At 40.9% G+C, this 19,251-nt stretch overlaps 1 protein-coding gene across 1 annotated transcript in view; it reads right to left on the minus strand.

Moving 5' to 3' along the window:
• prox1a (prospero homeobox 1a) overlaps nt 1-19,251 on the minus strand; it is a 40,885-nt gene that overhangs the window by 15,539 nt on the left and 6,095 nt on the right. The window contains 2 exon segments of the mRNA XM_022217053.2: nt 4,416-4,610; nt 15,156-15,263. Coding sequence (XP_022072745.2) covers nt 4,416-4,610; nt 15,156-15,263 — 303 coding nt within the window.

Consider the following 19,251-nt stretch of genomic DNA (forward strand, 5'->3'; position numbering starts at 1 on the left):
TTTTCCTTTTTTTCCTATGAGCAGAGAGAATCTAATAGAAATCCCACTTTCAGAATTGATTCCTGGGAGTCGAGTGCAGCTTCCTTTCAGTGGTCTCGCATGAAGAGGAAGCGGAAAAGATGAGTGAATAGATGAATAAGGAGAGAGAGAGGATGACAAAGAGTCTAAACCGGCGGAGAAAGACATGAGAAGTTTAGCCTTTCATGAAGTGCACAGCTTGTGAAACCAGATAGCCCTGAAATGTGAGTGTGTGACCACTCGCTGGCCTCCAGGTGTGTTTCTGAGAGTGTCGTTCAAAGTCGGGGAGGGCAGGTTTTGGTAGCGCCACACCTTCCCTTCAAGGGCGACTCTCTGCTCTTTCAGACCAACACAAATGGGTTTGTGTGTGTCGACATGTGTGGATGTGTGAGGCGCAGCTGTGACGGCGTTCGGTGCTGACAGAGCCGGCGAGGATCCTTGAACTGGAAAGATGAGAACGTCCTCTAGAAGGCTTCATAAAAATGTCTTTGTCCCTCCTCACCTCCTCTCAGCTTCTGTCCTCTCCACTCCGCAGGCCTCGCTTCTTCCACTTTACATTCTCATGCAGCGTCGGCGTGCTTGTGTAGGTGTAGTCTCAGTAAAAACCTAATAAACTCCGTCAGGCGAGTTAGCAGCGCCAGGCCCGACGCTGCTGGCAGACTGAACCAACAACTCGTCAGTCTGTTCTCAGCATAAAAAAAATAGAGAAGAAGAACTGCTCAGCCTCTTGGCAGAAGCTAGAAGCTGACACCTTTCCCTGAGTGTCCTGGCAAGGAAAATGTCTCTCGGTCTCTTTTTGTTTTCCCACTTTTTTTTTTTGAAGATGAGACCATTCCCCCGTTTCCTTTCCCTTTCTCCAGCCTCCTTCCTCATTAGTTAGTGGGCAGAGCGGCAATTAGCAGCAAATAGTTGTCGAGCCGAGGGAGGGGAAGGAGGAGAGGATGCAGTCGGGATGGAGAGGTAAACAAGAAAGAAGAGTTGAAAGAATGTGGCTGGAGAGGCAGCGAGGAGGTAATTAATGAAGCTGCTATAATTACTGAGGCCTGTTTACGCCAACTTTGGAAGACGACGCACACACAGACAGACACACACACACACAGTCAGTGACACTTACCTTTCAGCAGCAACCACTACTTAAAATGCTGGACGTGTGTTTACTAATGACACAAGCTCGGAACAGTTATTTTAGCGGGAAAACATCACATCGTGCAGCCGACTTGATCATTATCTGACAAAAGCGGCGAAATATAAAAGATGCTGGGGTGTAAAGATGAGACAAAAGCAGAGAAGGAAACCCAGTAGAGAAAAAGGACTAAGGAGATTTGCGACAATAAGAGAGGACAAAGGACACGAAGGAGGTGACGGAGAGAACATATCGATAGAGGACACATTCATCAGGAAGGAGAGGAGGGGGAGGCAGGGGGAGGGATGGAGGTGTGATGGGGGACAAACCAAGGTGGAACTGTGATGATGCTAAATTTGGCAAAAGGAGAAGACTTGAGTGTACGTCAGGAGACTTGCTGAATCGGCCGCGGTTCCAGTTTCACGCCTCTGAGTTTGACGGAGGGGGAGGAGGAAGGGGAAGGAGAAGGGAGAGGGGGAGGAAGGGGGGAGAGAGGGTCCCCAGTCGGTAATGTTCCCTCAGGGAAGGAGGGAGGCGAAGGGACGACAGAGGGGAAGAAAATGTAGAGGAATGCTTGCAAACAACCTTTTCCTGGCGCCCTTTTCGTGGTCTTGTTCTGACTTTACTTTGCAGCTGTTTAACTGCAACTCTTTAGGTGTTTATATCAGTTTCATATACAGGAGGTCGGAGCTCCATTCCAACGGCCCGACATAAGTTGATTTTGGCCAGAACTCCAGCAAAAATGTAAACAAAGCCGTTACGTGCATTACAATATCGATCAGTTCTTCAGAAAAGTCATGAATACTAATGACTTTCATGCATGTATGAGTCACTTTACAAGAAGAAAACAGAATATGTTGCACTGTTTTTACAACTTGATCTAATAATGTCTCTTTGAAGGGCAAAAGGTTAGCAAATGTGGCACAATCCAAGGTGGCGTACAACTGACAAATGCATACAAAGCAATCTTATAGACGCAAGACGACATATTTGTTGGCTCCGCTCGCCAACTAGTTCCACGTAACCGGTTCCGATGTAATGACAAAACGCCGTACCTCATAAACCGAGGACTTGCCCATAACCAGTTCTGACGTAAAAAGTTGTGGACATCGTAAACCGAGGACCTCCTGTATGAACTATCAGCTACGACCATCTTGTTTTGATTCTGTGTCTAATAACCAGATGGATTCAATCAAATCAATGTACTTTTTGCTAAATCCATCTGACTTGCACAATGCAAATGCACTACTTTCTCCATGACCTCAATGCAAAGTTGGAGATTCAGAAGTTGAGTTTCCAAAACAGTCGCGGTTTGCAAATACAGGACCAGGTGTCCTCACGCGAAAAGTACAAGATACCGATTTTTTTCACTAGTTTGAATGTCTCATTTTCGGGTTTCAAGTGTCTCCAGGTTGATTTTCATACGGCGCTTACATGCAACGAAACAAAATGAAAGGCAATAAAGCGTGCACATTCGATTCTAAAGTTTCCCCAATTGAAAGTGTGATTGATTTACGGTTCGATGAACTCGACGCCCTCGCTGCTCTTCTGCCGCTGACCCCCATCTGAACCTCGACCCTGAGGCTCCCTAAAAATAACCAGCCAGAATAAACACACAAATAAACCATTTGCATGTGTGTGCCCGTTTCCTGTACATGCTCTTTACATACACACCTGTGAAAAGCTACCTGACTCTTGTTATGCAAAGTATGCAAAGCTGCTGTCATTGCTCCAGATAGGATTCATGTCTGTGTGTTGTGTCTGCAGATCTTTCTCTTTATACATTCACGCTTCGACGTTTGTCTCCGTAAGCAGAAACAGAAGTGTGTGTATGTGTGTGTCAGTGGTGAGGTGTGTGTGTGTTAATGGACATCTAAATGCTGCTGATGTTACGTCGGATAGTTTAAGGGCCCTCAGGTCCCCTTAGACCAATATTGGGAGAGAAAAAGTGAGGGAGGGAATGTGACTTCTGCAAATCGCTTTGACAAGGACACCCTCGCCTCCAGCGGCGTCCTCTTTCGCCTCATCGAACACACACGCACACACACCGACACACACACTCTGCGACATCCACACCTCAGCAGAATCGTGAGGTGACTGTTGCGCTCTGAACAGCTGACTCGGTAGAGGACGTTTGAGTTGTGCTGAATTCAGTTTAAATTCAAAGTGAGCTGAGAAGCTGTTGGAAATTCTGGGAGCCTTAAATTAAATCTTCATCTTTAAAATCATAGATAAAGAAAATGTCAGACCTAGACTACCGCTAAAGTTAGGGGTCACCCAGACATTTTCATGTTTTCCATGACAACTCAAACTTTAAATCATGTGCTAGTATAATTGGATACGGGTTTTCTAATCATCAACTAGCCTGTTACCACCATTAGCTAACACAATGTAGCATTAGAACACAAGAATGATGGTTGAATTTTTTTGTTGTTTTGCGTCTTGTTTTTGTATTATTTTGATTTGCTTTGTTACTTTGTCTTTTTTTTGTTGTTTTGATCATAAAGTGAAATACTATCACTCAGTTCCAGATACCTGTGACTAAATGTTTAGTGCCTTTGTAGACACTCTGTGATCTTGTAAAGTTGTAAAGTGTAAATGTTAAACTGAGGCACAATGTTGTTGAAATTTAGTTTATTTTACTTTAGAAATTTCAAGTTGTTCATAATGTTTTGTAGAAAGATAGTCCATTCAATGTGAACATTTTCAGAATGTACTTTTTTTGCACTAAAACAAAAGAAAAATTTGGAGTTGTCGTTATTTATTGATCAATATGTTAGAATTTTACTGGTCCGGCCCACTTAAGATCGAATTGAACTAAAATAAGTTTGACATCCCTGGTCTAGATTGTATTTCTGATTCATTTGTTATCTTCATTGAGGGGAAAAAAAAGTCTCTTATTTGGAAAAATAAGGACATTTCTAAGTGACCCCGAGCTTTTGAACGGTGGTGTATTTCACAAAATAAAAAAGCAAAGAATTAAATCTGACATTGATTAAACTGAACAAACCCTCTTTACTGGTTTTCACTCAATAAATACACATTAAACAAAACTCGCCTGATATTGAGAAATCCGCAGTGATTTGGTTCAATCCAAAACGTTTTAAAAGCGTCAGTTAAAGTTAGAAAACAGCACTTTAGATTTTGGTTATCCAACAGCACTTGAAAACAGAATAAAATGAAAACTGAGGAGAATATCCGCAGCATGTTCTCCCTCTGGACTCATTGTCGGCCTCTATGCGAACCTCCTCGCCTCTGAAACAAGCGGACTCACCTCGAAGTCGTTGGCCTTGTTGTAGTGCATGTTGAGCGCCCTGAACAGCTCGGCGTCTCTTCCCACCGTCAGCTCCTCGGAGGCCGTGACGCCCTCGTTGATGGCCTGCCGGGCGAACTTCTCCATCTGGATGTAGTAGAACTCCCTGAAGTTGCTGAACCACTTGATCAGCTGGGAGGTGATGCAGCGATTGAACTGCAGAAACAAAAACACGTAGAATTAAAATCACTCGGTTGTAGAGAACTGCCTCCCAGGCCGTCAACTAGATGCACATGTGTAGAAAAAGACTTGCTAGGATCAAAAAGCTTTCTCTGTCAGTAAAAGCTAAGTGTTAAAGCCTTTTAGGATGGATTTTGAAGTGTAAAGGTTTGATGATTTACAGTCATTCGATAAAACTGGATTTTCTGCTGGATGCTGGTTCCTGTTTGTGGCTGTAGATGGATAAAAGCTCAGCCTGATGTTTGCTTTTTACTGATTTGCATGATGGTGTTTTGTCTCATTTGCCTTCAGCTGGAACTCGGTGTGATGCTCACATGGCTTTGTTTTGCAGGGTTAATTCGACGTGCAGTTAGAGCTTTAATTACTCATACGTTTTCTTGTTTTTGAGATTAAAAAAAATAACCCTGACAGAATGGTATAAAGAAATTACTTTAGACATTGTTCAAAATTATTTTTTTTTTTACATTTATCCCTTAGATGCATAGGTGCGTCAAAAATGACTCGATGAGGTCGTTTTCTTGCAATCTCTTTGTCATGAAAAGTTTTTCTCATTTGATTTTCCAGCTGTTCCTCAAAAAACATGTTTGATATCATTCCATTTAAATCTTGAAGTTACCTTTTACGCTTTTAAAGACAGGGTAATTTTTGTATGACTATTTTAAGCAGTTTATCACTGATGATATCATACGGGAGGTGAGGCACAAAGTTGGAGGGACGGAGAGCAGCAATGACTAGAGGAAAAGAGTGGAAACATGTCAACAACATGGATGTTGACATTCTTCTATTGCTGTTCTGTCTAATATTCTTCTTTTTCAATCATCAAAATATTCAAAATCTGTTATAAAGTGAAAAATAAACAAACATGCAATCATTCCTGTGTGGACAAAAACACGATATAAACAATTATTCTTAACCAAAATGATAAAAATGACATAAAAACATGAGTTCTTACACGGGTCATTTTTGATCCACTTATGGCAGAGTGCAGGGTCCAGTCACTCCTGCATCTAAGGGTTAATGAACTGTCTTTGCTACAGGACATTATAATCAGCCTGATGTTTTTTAAAAGTGCAATTTCAACAGTGTTATGCCTCAGTTTATCATTTACACATTCCAACTTACTAATCACGCCGTCTACAAAAGCATAAAACATTTAGTCTCATGTATCAGGAACTGAACAATACAGCATTTTATAACTTGTCGAGATCTAAATACCTTTTAAATTTGCATTCATTTCTACATCTGTGCAGTCATCCTGACCACATGAACTGACGCACCTTACAAACTGAAATGGGAACTAAAAAGGAAAAGGTGAAACTATCCCCTTGAATTGTAGAAATTTAGACATAAAAGTTGTGGCAGTACCTGAACAGTAGGGTTCCACCAAACCAAAGTCTGTCGGAGTGAAACTGCTGAGTCACATTATGTTGCACAGTGTCCAATCTCTTTAAATATTTTTAACGATAAGGATATATTTTCACCTCAGTAATAGGGCCTGATTAGCCCCTGTGACACCCTAGGCGTAGACCCTCTGTATTAAAGTCTATAGATCGGTAAGTTTAATTTCTAGGTTCATCTGTAAGAAGTCTAATATAATGAAATGTATAATTGGCCTTGTGGATAGAAGACAAGGAACACATGTTAAAATGTCTCAAATATTCCCATTTATCCACCTCTTTAGTCACTAAAATGTGATGAATTATGGTTCGTGTGACGAATCAAACAAGTTTCCCAAATATTCCGTCCTTGTTGCATCGTCGTCGAAACAAAATATCAAGTGTTAAAACATTTCAAAATATCTAATCTGATTTACAGAGAATTTGATTTAAAACATGTTACATAATTACTCTGAGGAAGTTGACAGATTAGACGAGGTTTTCCTGTATTTGATCACCGTGTTGCTGCTGTTTTAATGAGATAATGTACAGCGGTGTTCTTTACATAGCCTGACCGCTCTAAATGAAAGCGTTAAATCTATTTTTCTCGATTGTGTCGTCAGTAAATGGTTTCCATGATAGTCGGCGTGACATCTGGAGAAACAGCTCCGAGGTTCCATCGCTTCCTCAGAGGAAACGACAACGCGCAGAAAAGCACAGTGAAAGTGTGTGTGTGTGTGTGTTCGGTGAAGGGGAAAAACGGCTTTGACACGGAGATTAAACTCGGTATTGTTACAAGACATTGTCCCACAGGAACAAGGGATGAGAGAGAGAGAGAGGGAGAAAGACAGACGTGGATGGAAGCAGCAGGAATGTAGACGATGGAGGGGAAACAGATATTTGTTCAGCAGCAGTCACAGGGAAGGATGTGTGTGTGTGTGTGAGAGCTGGTTTTACAAAGCAGTGACAGCAGGGAAAGTGTGTTTGTGGTGGTGGTGGGGGGAGCTTGACCCACAAAAGAGATGCACGGAAGCAGCGTGTTAACTCAGCAATTAACACACAAACGGCTCCACGAATACAACAATAAAATCCAACATGTATTTATTGTTGTATTTACTATAATTCGTCTAAATGAATACAATCATGCATAATTACCAGAGCTGTCTGTACTGGAAGTTAGAAGCTGGCATGTATCTAAGGTTGCTGTGCATCCCATAAATTTAGCAATAAGAAAATAAAACGGTTTCTTTTCCACCTTTAGGGCAGCATATACAACAGGCTGACTCTAGTCCATGTGTGTAATACAGGAACTGTGATGCACCAGAAAGGTATTTTTGTTTCCAAGTTTTCGCTTTAATCATCTTTTAATCCTTTCTTTTATCAATAATGTTGCAAATTCATAATTTTTTTGCTTTTCTTAGTCGTCATATATATTTTTTTTTCCAAGGAAAAGTTTTACTCAGCCTTTCTGTTTGTTGTTTTTGCAGTTTTGTTTTTATTTTTTATTCATGGTGTATTTGACATTTTATTGTGCATTTTGTATTTTAGTATAGTTTTCTATTTTATTTTTTATTTTTCTATTCTGGCAGTCACTTTACTCTTTCTATTATATATTTACTCCACCAAGGAGCACGATGGAGTTATGTGCCGATCGGCGTTGGTCTGTCTGTCTGTCTGTTAGCAACGTTACTCAAAAATGGACCAACGGATTTGGATGAAATTTTCAGGGAAGGTCAGAAATGACACAAGGACCAAGTGATTAGATTTTGGCAACAATGTGGCTTGTCGTGTGGATCCACAGATTTGTTAAAGATTTCTGTATCATTTCGAGATGGCGGCACAGCATCACTGTAACCATGACTACAAGTGAACACTACGTCAGCCGTTTTCTGTAGTGGTGGTCTTGCTACTGTAACAACAGAACTTCCCCTTTGGGATTAATAAATTTTCCCCATTCTAGTCTATTGTATTCTATTCTCTTCAGTTTCAAAACAGTTGTATCGACTATTTTTCTTTCTGGGCTACAGGGGTTTTTAGTTGCAAAATTAGCCCAGGGATAAGTTTATTTTCAGACGACTAACTCCAAGAGAAGAACAAAGCAGCAGCTAACGAGACAACCAGACCTGAACAACATAGACGAAGCAGCATTTGAACCATTTTCTATGTGAATATAATGCTTTAAATGTTGAGGGAGCAGATTTTAGTAGCCAGTTCTGAGCCCGTGTAGAAAGAGTGGTGATACTAAAGTTTGCATTGGCTGCGTAATTCTTACACTTGATTGGTTGTAGCACAGTCCAATCAATCCGTTGCCTTTTTCAATGGCTAATTAAACATGTTGCAAACATCAAAAGCTCTCCTAATTTCCCTGAAAATGATCCGTATGATCTCGCTTCTACCAAATATCTAGAATTCATTGTAATCTTTGCGTCCAGCTCAGAAGTCTTTTATCTTCTGTTGACTCGGTGAGTTCAGGCTAAACACAAGCCATGAAGTGTGTTTCTCATCCACCAGCCGCTGTCCCATCCAGCTCATCACAATCAGCAGAAACCGAAAAATAAAGACAAAAGACAGAAAGAGAATGGAGTCGGGGGGGGGGGCAAAACGCTGAGTTTGAGGAATGCCATTTTCTGTTTACAGCGAAAAGGGGCAAAGAGAGAGTGTCAGAGAAAGTGTCAGGGTGGCCGACTCCCCCCCAGGCCACAGTGGAAGGGCAAACATCCTTTAAGAATCAAGCAGATTGCTCGTAGCTCGGCACATTTCACAGAGGACGCGGTGAATGTGCACCATCGACAGAAATCTCCGAGTTGTAACGCTGAAGGTTTTCCTGTGGATCCTGGAGGAATAGCTGCTGCTGTAGGAACTTTTCAAATTATGTTTTGGGTCGTTTCTGCTTTACTAGACAGTAAAGCAGCTGCAGCATGTTTGCATGTGGAGGCTGTGAAGCAGTTTTCCTCTGATTCATGCAGAGTTTTACAGCAGTGTGTGCTTTTGATGCGGAGCTGCTCAATGTTAGGCCATAATTCACAGCTAAATCTTCATGAAACGCCTTTACAATGAAGATTTAAATGCATTCCGATTCAAACACTTCATTACCGAAGTTAAATCGGCGGACAAGCTGCTGCCGCTTCGCGTCCTGATGTCTCCAGATTGGCTGTGTAACCAGCTAATTGACGGGATGCTAATTGATTCCTGCTGAGATGTCACTTCAGCCTCTCGAGGCGAGTCTTCAGGGCTCCGGCTGATAAATGTGTCGCTGCTTTGTGTTCGTCAGTGAGAGTGGAAGTTTAAAAAAAAACCCTCAGCTGGCAGGGAACTTACAAGTGAGAGTTAGAAGGAGCTCCCCGAGCCGGGAGCATCTAATTAATCCTCCTCCGGTCTTAACGAGGTCTTAATTACTCTCACTGACTCTCTGAAGACGAGGCGGAGGCGACCTCGGCGTCTCGTGCTAACATATATGATTGTCTGGTCAGAAGGCAAATTACGATCCCGTGTGTGTGTGTGTGTGTGAACGTGTCAGTTGTCAGCTCAACCCACTTCCCACACTGAGGCTCGTCTTTAAGAACCAGTTTCCCAGAGACAAAGTCCATTCAGGTCCAATTAGGGGAGCACTCGGTCCTAATTCCCTCACAGTGAATCTGCCCGATCCTTCCAACACATGCTACTTATTGTTCTGGTGAGGAGGAGGAGTAGGCCGGGGGAGGCGGGTGAGAGACAGAGACACTGACCCGGATTTTGGAAATATGGTAATGATGAGGGTAATGAATGCGATGAGACAATGAAACAGGACACACACACACACACACACACACACACACACACACACACACACACACACACACACACACACACACACACACACACACACACACACACACACACACGTCAGTGAAGCCTTGAAAAGAACAGCTTCACTCATCACAAACAGGATTATCCAGACTCATGTTTTTATTAAGCACAGTAATATCTGCACGCTTCCTCCCACTGAGGAATCTGCTGGATTAACTGGGATTAGGACGCAATTAAAATGAAATTTCGCCATAAACTATTGTTTGCATGAAACAGGAATAAAAGAAACCATCGTTTCTTAAAGGATGTCTGAGCGTCTTATTGTCAAGTATCGCCTCATAAATCTGAGAACCATTGTTGTCTAAAAACTATTACAATCACATCAGTGTAGTTGGTTTAAACCTCACATACAGCTGGAAATACTCATTAAACACACAGTATCAACACACAGTATCATTCAAAAATTTGGAGTCACCCAGACAATTTCATATTTTCCATCAAAACTCATACTTTTACTCGTGCTACCATGTGCTAAATGTTCCTCTGTACCCCATGTAGATATTCCATTAAAAATCAGCCGTTTCCAGCTAGAATAGTCATTGACCACATTAACAATGTCTAGACTGTATTTCTTATTCATTTAATGTTATCTTCATTGAAAGAAAACCGCTTTTCTGGGTGCTCAGATAACTCAACTGGTTGACCAGGCGACCCATGAACAGTGGCTATAGTCCTCGATGCAGCAACCTGGGTTCGATTCTAGCTCACGGTCTTTGCTGCAGGTCTTCCCCCATTCTTATCCCTGCTATCCTGTCTGCCTCTCAACTATGTTTATCTAATAAAGCCAACAAAAGGCCAAAAAAATAACTTAAACAACTGCTTCTCTTTCAAAAATATGGACATTTTGAGTGGCCCCAAACTTTTGCACGGTAGTGGTGATGTTATTCTGCATCTTACAAGGATGAACGAAGCAGAATCTGTTACTTCTGACCACTCAGCTGCTTTAGCAGATTCCAAAATGACTATTGGTAACCAGTTTTGTCACAAATAGAACAAAAAAAGCACCCTGAGAGTGTAGTACTCAGTCAAGACTGCTCAGTCATTGTGTGATTTCTGATGGATGAAATCTTTAAAAAATTCATGATCCGCAGCGGTTGATTTGTAGTAAGATTGCAATCATATGATTGTCATCAGGTAGCTGACGTAGCGTTCATTTGTTGTCGTAGTTGCAGTGACACTGTGTCGGTGTCTCGTAATGCTACAGAAATCTTTAACAAATCATTGGCTCCAGACGATAAGCCATATCAGTGCCAAAATTTAATGAGGTGGTCCTTGTGTCACTTCTGACCTTCCCTGAAAATTTCATCTAAATCTGTCAGTCCATTTTTGAGCAATGCTGTGAACAGACAGACTGACAGACAAACCAATGGCGATCGTAACATCACTGCACCGCATTCCCTGGCCGAGTAAAGATTTGTAGATTCTCTACCACTGGGGTTGTTGCTGTCACACTTAGCAAAGTACTCCTTTAAATGAACTGTTGTTTTTGGTCTTTTCATAGCATCAGATGCTGTTTTTGATGCTACTTTATGGCTTTTTTTAAAAAAAAAAAAGAGTACTTAGCTCTGTTTAGCTCTAAATGGAGGAGTTTACCATTTCTGGGCAAACTGCCTTCACATGAGGGATTTCAAGAAACGGTGCATTATTACATTCAAATTAAGCTGCCAATAAACTTGCTAGTGGGGCTAATAGCAACACTGATGCTGATCTTTGCCAACAGGAGGGAAACCTTCTGTTTAGCTGTGCTTTATTTTTACAGTTTCCAGTAAATTCCTCCCGAACATTTGCATTCCAGCAAGTCCAGCGTTTGACTGCAGCTACACATCGAGGCTGTAACGTCGTCCATCTGCAAACGTCGCTAATCTAAATCCATGTTTGCTGAGATTGGAGAGATTAATTAAATATCAGTTTGGAGATAAAGCCACAGATTGGAGACTAGATTAATTTTAAAAGCTAATATCAAATCGCTGAAAGATAAACTCTGCATTAACTCATTAGTTGGAATTTATTCATTTTCCAAATTAAAGCCCAAAGCCACACTTGATTTGGCCACATCAATATTAAGCATATTCAGATAATTGAAATTCTACCTTAAGCTGATTATAGAATATTACGGATGTCAGCACATAAGTTTGTTTTGTCTTTTTCTTCCCTCGATTTTAAATTCCAACAGCAGCTCTTCAACTCACTATTTTCACTAATAATCTTGAGGTTTAGAAATGTTTTTGATTATCACTTTGCAACCTGCATTTTCTTTTTTGCAGTTTGTATTAAATACGTCGATGAAACTGCTTTGAATTCAGTGAAGAAATTCCTGGAAACCTTGAGAATTCCTTGTAAAAAAAAAAAAAGAAAAAGAAAAAACTCAACATCTTGTATCAATATGACACCTTAATATGTGAAATTAATCTTTTTGTGCCTTGAAATTACTTGGATGTAACTCAGTGGACAAATAGTAATCAAGTTTAACAGGTCAGAGATAAGCACAGTACATAGTATATCTGTGTATGTGTATAGAGTATTTTAAATACTCCTTAACTGCCTCTTAGCAAGAAAATGTGTTGAATTGGGAAACCGAGTGATGAACAGTTTTAATGTGATATCTGTTCTTTGTACATGATTTGTATGTTCCTGTTGTTTACACACCAGTTCCCCTCTGATTTTGTAAAACTCTTGAAATAATAGTAATAATCGTGAAATAGTAATTTCATCTCACCTGTGCATGTGAAAAACAAAAGATATGTCTTCCAGAATATAAAAACCTCATATTGACATATTGTCAATGAATTAACAGATTTTTTAATTTAACTGATTACGTTTTAGTATCATCTGTCTGTTGAAAAAAAGTTCTCAAAGCGACATCAGCTAAATTAGATGGTCACTTTAAGCCCTTAAGAAGTCCTGGTTGACAAAATTCTCTGCTTTGTGAGTCCGATGTGATCACTTAATGGCCTCCTGGTTAATGACAAATCTGGCTCTGTGGAAGCAGGTACGCTTAGCAACCCTGTGTTTGCCTAGCAACCCGGTGTCCCGGCGACCCGTGTTGCCATGGCAGCCGATGAGGATGTGGCACTGCCACGAGGAAGTGGTCAGCACAGATATGAGCCAAAGGGCAGCTGGTGTGTGTGTGTGTGTGTGTGTCTCATTTGAATACAGCGTCCTGAATCTGTCGAGGAGCCGTATGCTGCTTTACAAAACACGTAGCCGCTTGTAAACATGACACAATCAGCGCCTTTGTCTTAAATCTGTTGTTCTGTTGTCGTCCCTCCTCCCACCGTCACTTTTTACAAACTGTAAAACTCACTCGTTTACATCTTCTCCCCACTGGAACTTTCTCCTTCTCACTTCTATTCCCTTCCTCCTCTTCTGTTTCCTGCTTCACCCTATCGTACGTCAGTGAAAGCCTCGACTCTGATGACCGCTTCTGTGTTTAGAGAAAGTTCAGCTTCTCATTTCATGTCAGCGAGAGTGAGAGTGAAAGCATCAGTGTGTGTGGTGTGAGAAGGGAAAGTGGGCGTTACAACCCCCCTCCAACCTCGGGCCGATTAGGGCCAGAAACTCTAATTATGCTACAAAGATGTGACAGACTGGAGCTCCCATCTGCGCTGTAGAGTCTCACCACACACACACACACACACACACACACACGCACACGCTAATGAAACAACACAACTGACAGCGTTACAGACAGATGAGACAGTGAAAGTTGGTGATAATGAAAAACAAAAACCCAACTGTAAACATAAACTCGCACGTCGACACACACCTGTTACAAATCTACCTGTCACAGACAAACACACTCGTGCAGTTTTTAAGATCTGATGGACAGATGTCATTGAATTTGTCCTCTATTTCCCTGCTCTCTTGGTTGTGTCTTTACGATTGTCTGTTCTGAGGGTTTTATCTATGACAATGACAGCACAAACGTGACCTAGTCTGTACATTTCTACCTTTGAATCTTGCGCTCATCAGAACTCTATCATGGAAAATCGTGCAATTTTGGCTTATCAGTTAAAAACGGACAAAACTCCAACTTGTTGGACTCATTTTGTATTCACTCATTTGTTGCCTTTCAGTTCATTAGATGTGTTTTTATTAGCTGTGGGACACGATTAAAAAAACTTATCTAATTAATTTGAGGCTTTGTAATTAATTAATCGTTTTATCACATTTTTTGTCAAATACCAATATTTGACACAATAAGCAAAGTTTTTCAATTCAAATAAGCTTTGGTTGACGACTGAATCAATGAATAGACACGTACGTGAACTTTTTCATTTATATTCATCTGCGTTTTTCGTCTGTCTATTACATTCACAGATTACTGCAAACTCAAACTGCAAGTATAGTGATTTTATAGAACATTTTAAGACTTTTTGGTAACTCGAGCACTTTCAATGTCTTTAAAAGTGGTCTATTATGGGCTGGGTACACCGTTTGCCAGTACCAGGACAGTCATAGCTAACGTTAAGGTATGTGTCCACAGGATCCGTCAATTTCTCGCATCCTATTCATCGTCTACGTGAAATGCACCGCATTACATGCTGGTTGCGTTCCGGTGCTCATTTGCATAAAGTTGTTTGATTTATGCAAATGAGGCATGGGGAGTGGAGGTCTGACGCATCGTAAAACTTTTGTCATGCTTCGTTGAACTCAAATGAGGACAGATTCAGCAGCTTAATTCTCGCCTCAAATGCTTTCAGAAATACTTTTGCTGAACTGTTTTCGTTTGCAACTGAGCTGTCATGTTGATCCAACGTTTCTACCAAAGTGAAGGTCTGAAGGTCTGTCATGTGACCACCTTGTGGCCCACTAGTGACCTGCCCACCAAGCCGGCGATATTCAGATGCGGAAAAGAAAAAATTCCGCCCAACAAGGTCAATGCGGTTTCGTCTTCCATCACCAAACTTCATCACTGGCAAACAGACTTTAGGTTCTTACTCCCACCTACCAGGGAGGAGTGTTACAAGTGTGCCAGAAATTAGGGAAATGAGTAAGGTGTGATTTATTTATTTTTTTTCACGCCATATTTTTTCTATAATTAATAAATCAAAATTAATGCACCCTAGTTTTGATATAAAGGTATATATGTAACTTTATCTGACAGTTGGCAAACATTCTTTCAATCCCTTGCTACAATAAACTTCCTATAGTCTCAAGAGAAATGAATACAATGAATTCAGGGTAAAAATACAAAAACAGCAAGCAGGATTCAAATGTAAAGCAGATAAATACATTCAGAACTACAGTGACGGGGGTCATAAGAGGTTAGTAGACGTAATAAATGAAGGCGTCTTACCTTGACGTCAGAGAAGTACATCTTGAGCATGTTGGAGGAAGGATAGCGGGTGTAGAAGAACATCAGCTTGGCTTTCTTCAGGTGGTTCGGAGACAAACCTTCCTGGATCTGAGTGGAAACGTGTTAAGGAAGCACCACAAGATGTTTCAGCACAAGAGAAGTCAGTCTGCTTTATTACCACCTTCATTTGTACCTTTGACCAATGGATATTCCTGTTCCACATTTAGACCTGGAGTTTCTTTCAGTTCTAGCACCATTTTTAAACATCTTTGCTGTGTCTTTGTGTCAGATACAGTGACTCAACCTCGTGGCTTTAAAACCAAACCCCCAATCTCTCCTGCATCTTGCCGACTGTGCAGCTCAACAAGAAGAAATGATAATTGTGGAGGTTCTGGTTGCAATGGGGTGCCAAGAGAGAGTGTGTGTGTGTGTGTCCAGCAGTGTGTGTGTGCGACAACAGCTGTGGCCACCACATTAACAGCCCTATAATCTATCAGAGAAGATGAGGCAATCAATGGAACCCCTGCAAGGTCAATTAGCACACAGACAAACACACACAGATGAAGGAACCCCAGGGGCCCGATGTGGCTGCAAACGGGGACCAAGTGGCATCAGGCATCGGGAAACAGACAGGAAGCAGATAAAGACAAGCAGCAGCACAATTTTTACTTCCTTTCACTGTGTTTTAGGTTTGAATTAATTCTCTAGTCGGAGTCAAGGACCTACACGAACCGTTCTCGAAAAAGTGCAATTGTGCCCCATGATTCAAACTTCAAAACATAAAAGCTGACGAGTTTAATTAGCAATAACCCCTGATGACATCCGTTAGTAAAATGACCAGTTTTGTGCTTTTTTGTATGCTAATCTGTAACTCACAGTTACAGATTAGCATGCTACAACAACTCAACATGGTGCAACGACAAGTTTGTTTGCTACAACTGCAAATTAGCATGCCGCAACGACAAATTACCATGGTGCAGCAACATATTAGCAAACTACAACAGCAACCAAGCATGCTACAGCAACAACTTAGCATGCTGCAACAATTCATAAGCATGCTACAGCAACAAATGAGCATACTACAATGACAAATCAGCATGCCACAGTGACAATTTAGCATGCGACAACGACAAATTAGCATGCTACAGCAACAAATAAGCAAGCTGCAACAATAAATTAGCACGGCGCAGTGACAAATTAGAATTCCACAATGGCATATCAGCACACCACAATGGCAAATTGGCACGCTACAACAACAAATAAGCATGCTATAACAACAAATTAGCATGACACAATAAGAAATTTGCACGCTACGACATATTGGCATGCAACAATGACAAATTAGCATGCTACTACAAAAATAAATTTGTTACAACAAATTAGCATGACAAAATGACAAAATAGCATACTACAGCTACATATAAGCACACTACAACAAATTAGAACGCCACAATGATGAATTAGCATGCTACAACAAAAAATAAGTTTGCGACAACAAATTAGCATGCCAAAATGACAAATTAGCATACTACAGCTACAAATAAGCACAATGCATCAAATTAGTATGCCACAATGACAAATTAGCATGCTATGACAAATTAGCATTTTACAACAACAAATAGGTCTGCTACAACAATAAACATGCTACAGCAACAAACAATGCTACAGCAACAAACAACAATGCTACAACAGCAAATTAGCATAATGCAGCAACACATAAGCATGCTACAACAAATAAGCATGCTACAACAACAAATAAGCATGCTACAACAACACTGTTTACGTGGCCCAAGTGAGTGAGGCTGTACTGTCGTCCATCATTCATTTAGCAGCAGATCCATGAGGTCACATCATGAGTTAACATTCATACCAACCTGTCACTGTGCGGGTTCACATCATATAATAGTGTGTTTTGCTGCTGTTTTGTTTCCTTTTTGTTTTTGCTAAAGCACTCTAGCGTGACTCAGAGTAAACAGTCTGGAGCAACATCACAATGAATAAGAAGTGAGTGATGTGTGTGCTTGTCAATGAATAAACAACACATCTGGTCATGTTGCTTTTTCCTTCCTCTTCCTCCTTATTTTCCTATCGGTGTGTGTGTGTGTGTGTGTGTGTGTAGCCTCATGCACATCTGTGAGTGTTTTGTGCAGGACTCAGTGTATCAGCTGTAACTTGACCTTGTTACCAGGTGTGTGTGTGTGTGTGTGTGTGTGAGAGAGAGAGAGAGAGAGAGAGAGAGAGAGAGAGTGGGGGGTGGACTGGGAGGGGGGGATAAATTCATAAATGAATGGAGGACATCTGCTCAGCTTTGTACAAAGGATTAAAGATACACAGACCTGAGTGTGTCTTTGTGTGTACGCGTGTGTGTGTATGTGTGTGTGCGTGGCCTTTCAGGTGAACTCTGATCAATGCAAAACAGCAAAAACTTGGCCAGGCGTTCCGTCTTCCTACAATGCAATCCCCATTTTACCCAGAAACAGAACACGGCGTGAAACAGACACTAATGCAATGAATGGATTTTTAGATGAGAGGAAAAGCAGCACGTGAAATGTAGAAAAAATAGCCGCCATCCTCGGCGCGTTTCTATAAGCTTGTGTTTCCATGGAATTGTCAAGCAAATTCAAAGCAAACGCATGTGATGTCTCAAACAAATCTAAAAAGAAAATGTGAATTAGGCTTGTTTCTATGAACTAATTTTGTGAAATAAACTCGACTGAGTAGAAAGTGGCGGTAAAGGCGGCGTTACTCGCAGTGGCAATAAACAGAAGACGAAAAGAAAAACAGAACTTTAACCATCTATAACCAGCAGTCATCTTAGATTGAAACTGAGACGTTTGAATTTTGCGGTTTCCATTATATTTGCTGATGCTTTTCAAAATACAAGTAAAAATATCACGTGTGAGTATGTCTGTAGTTGAAGGTTTTAGATGCTCAAAATGAAAATATCAGTTTGTGTAGATGTTACACCAAAGCAGTATTTTATGATTTTACTAGAAGTATTTGTAAATTGTACTTCATGAGGCCAACAGTAAAATGTCAATGAATGAATTCGTGCAACGATAAGATTCTCTTCTAGATTAATGGAGTTAAAAAATGCTTTTCACAATAAAGCTTCAAATTAAATGTTTTTCTACTAAATGAGCTTGCTGTTTGGTGAATAATTTCATTAATTTTGTCTCCCATCGAGTATAATTGATTAATTGGCATAATTCAGGACAACCAGAGTCGTTATAATTAGTACAGAGGTTATATATAATGACTAAATCAGTGAATTCATCGTGGAAAAGATGTGCTTCTCAGGAACATGAATAAGTTGCAAAATTAAATATCTCACGAGAGAAAAACTATTTCGCATTTTTTGTGTCAAAATATAAAAAGAGGTTTCAGGTTTTTGAAGGCTGGTCAATATCTTTGAAATACTAATGTCCAGTTTCAAAGATTTCTTTCATTCAAATGAATGGGGAGCATTTTGGAATGAAACGGCTCAGCGGGATCAAGAGACGTGTCAAATATTTCTTTTTTTAATTAAAGCGACATCTAAATTGGCTTTGAAGACGACACTGTGATCAAATCCTCATCGCAGCTGCAAGGAGTTCCTGTTTGTCAGCTTCAAAGTCTGCTTTTTCTTTTCACTTTGTTCTTCAAACGTGCGTGTTAGCGCGCGCGACTCGGAGTGTGGCGGCCGGGAGAAGCCTCTCCATATGAAAGGTTAGCACCAGGAGATAAACAGCTACCTGCAGACACCTGTCCACGTGCACACGCCATGAAAGGGAGTGTGTGTTTGTGTGTGCGCGCGGCAAAAAACACACACAGCTGCCGAGCAACTGAGCGAAGGGCAGCGAATGAAAGTGAGGAGGAGGGATCAGACCCAAGAGGGAAGAATTATAAACAAAGCAGATTCTGATTTGAAATAATAAAAAAAAAATGTGTCGACAACCTGAAACGCACATTCAGAAAGCTGCCATTAGAGTGGCCAAACATCGGCCTGCTCTCTCTTGAGCTCTTTGAAATATGATTAGCTTTGAGCTGCTATGTACGAGGTCTTACCACACACACACACAATGTGAAATATGATTTGCTTTGAGCGTTTATGATG

The sequence above is a fragment of the Acanthochromis polyacanthus genome, chromosome 22 (assembly GCF_021347895.1).
Source record: "Acanthochromis polyacanthus isolate Apoly-LR-REF ecotype Palm Island chromosome 22, KAUST_Apoly_ChrSc, whole genome shotgun sequence".
Classification (NCBI taxonomy): domain Eukaryota; kingdom Metazoa; phylum Chordata; class Actinopteri; family Pomacentridae; genus Acanthochromis; species Acanthochromis polyacanthus.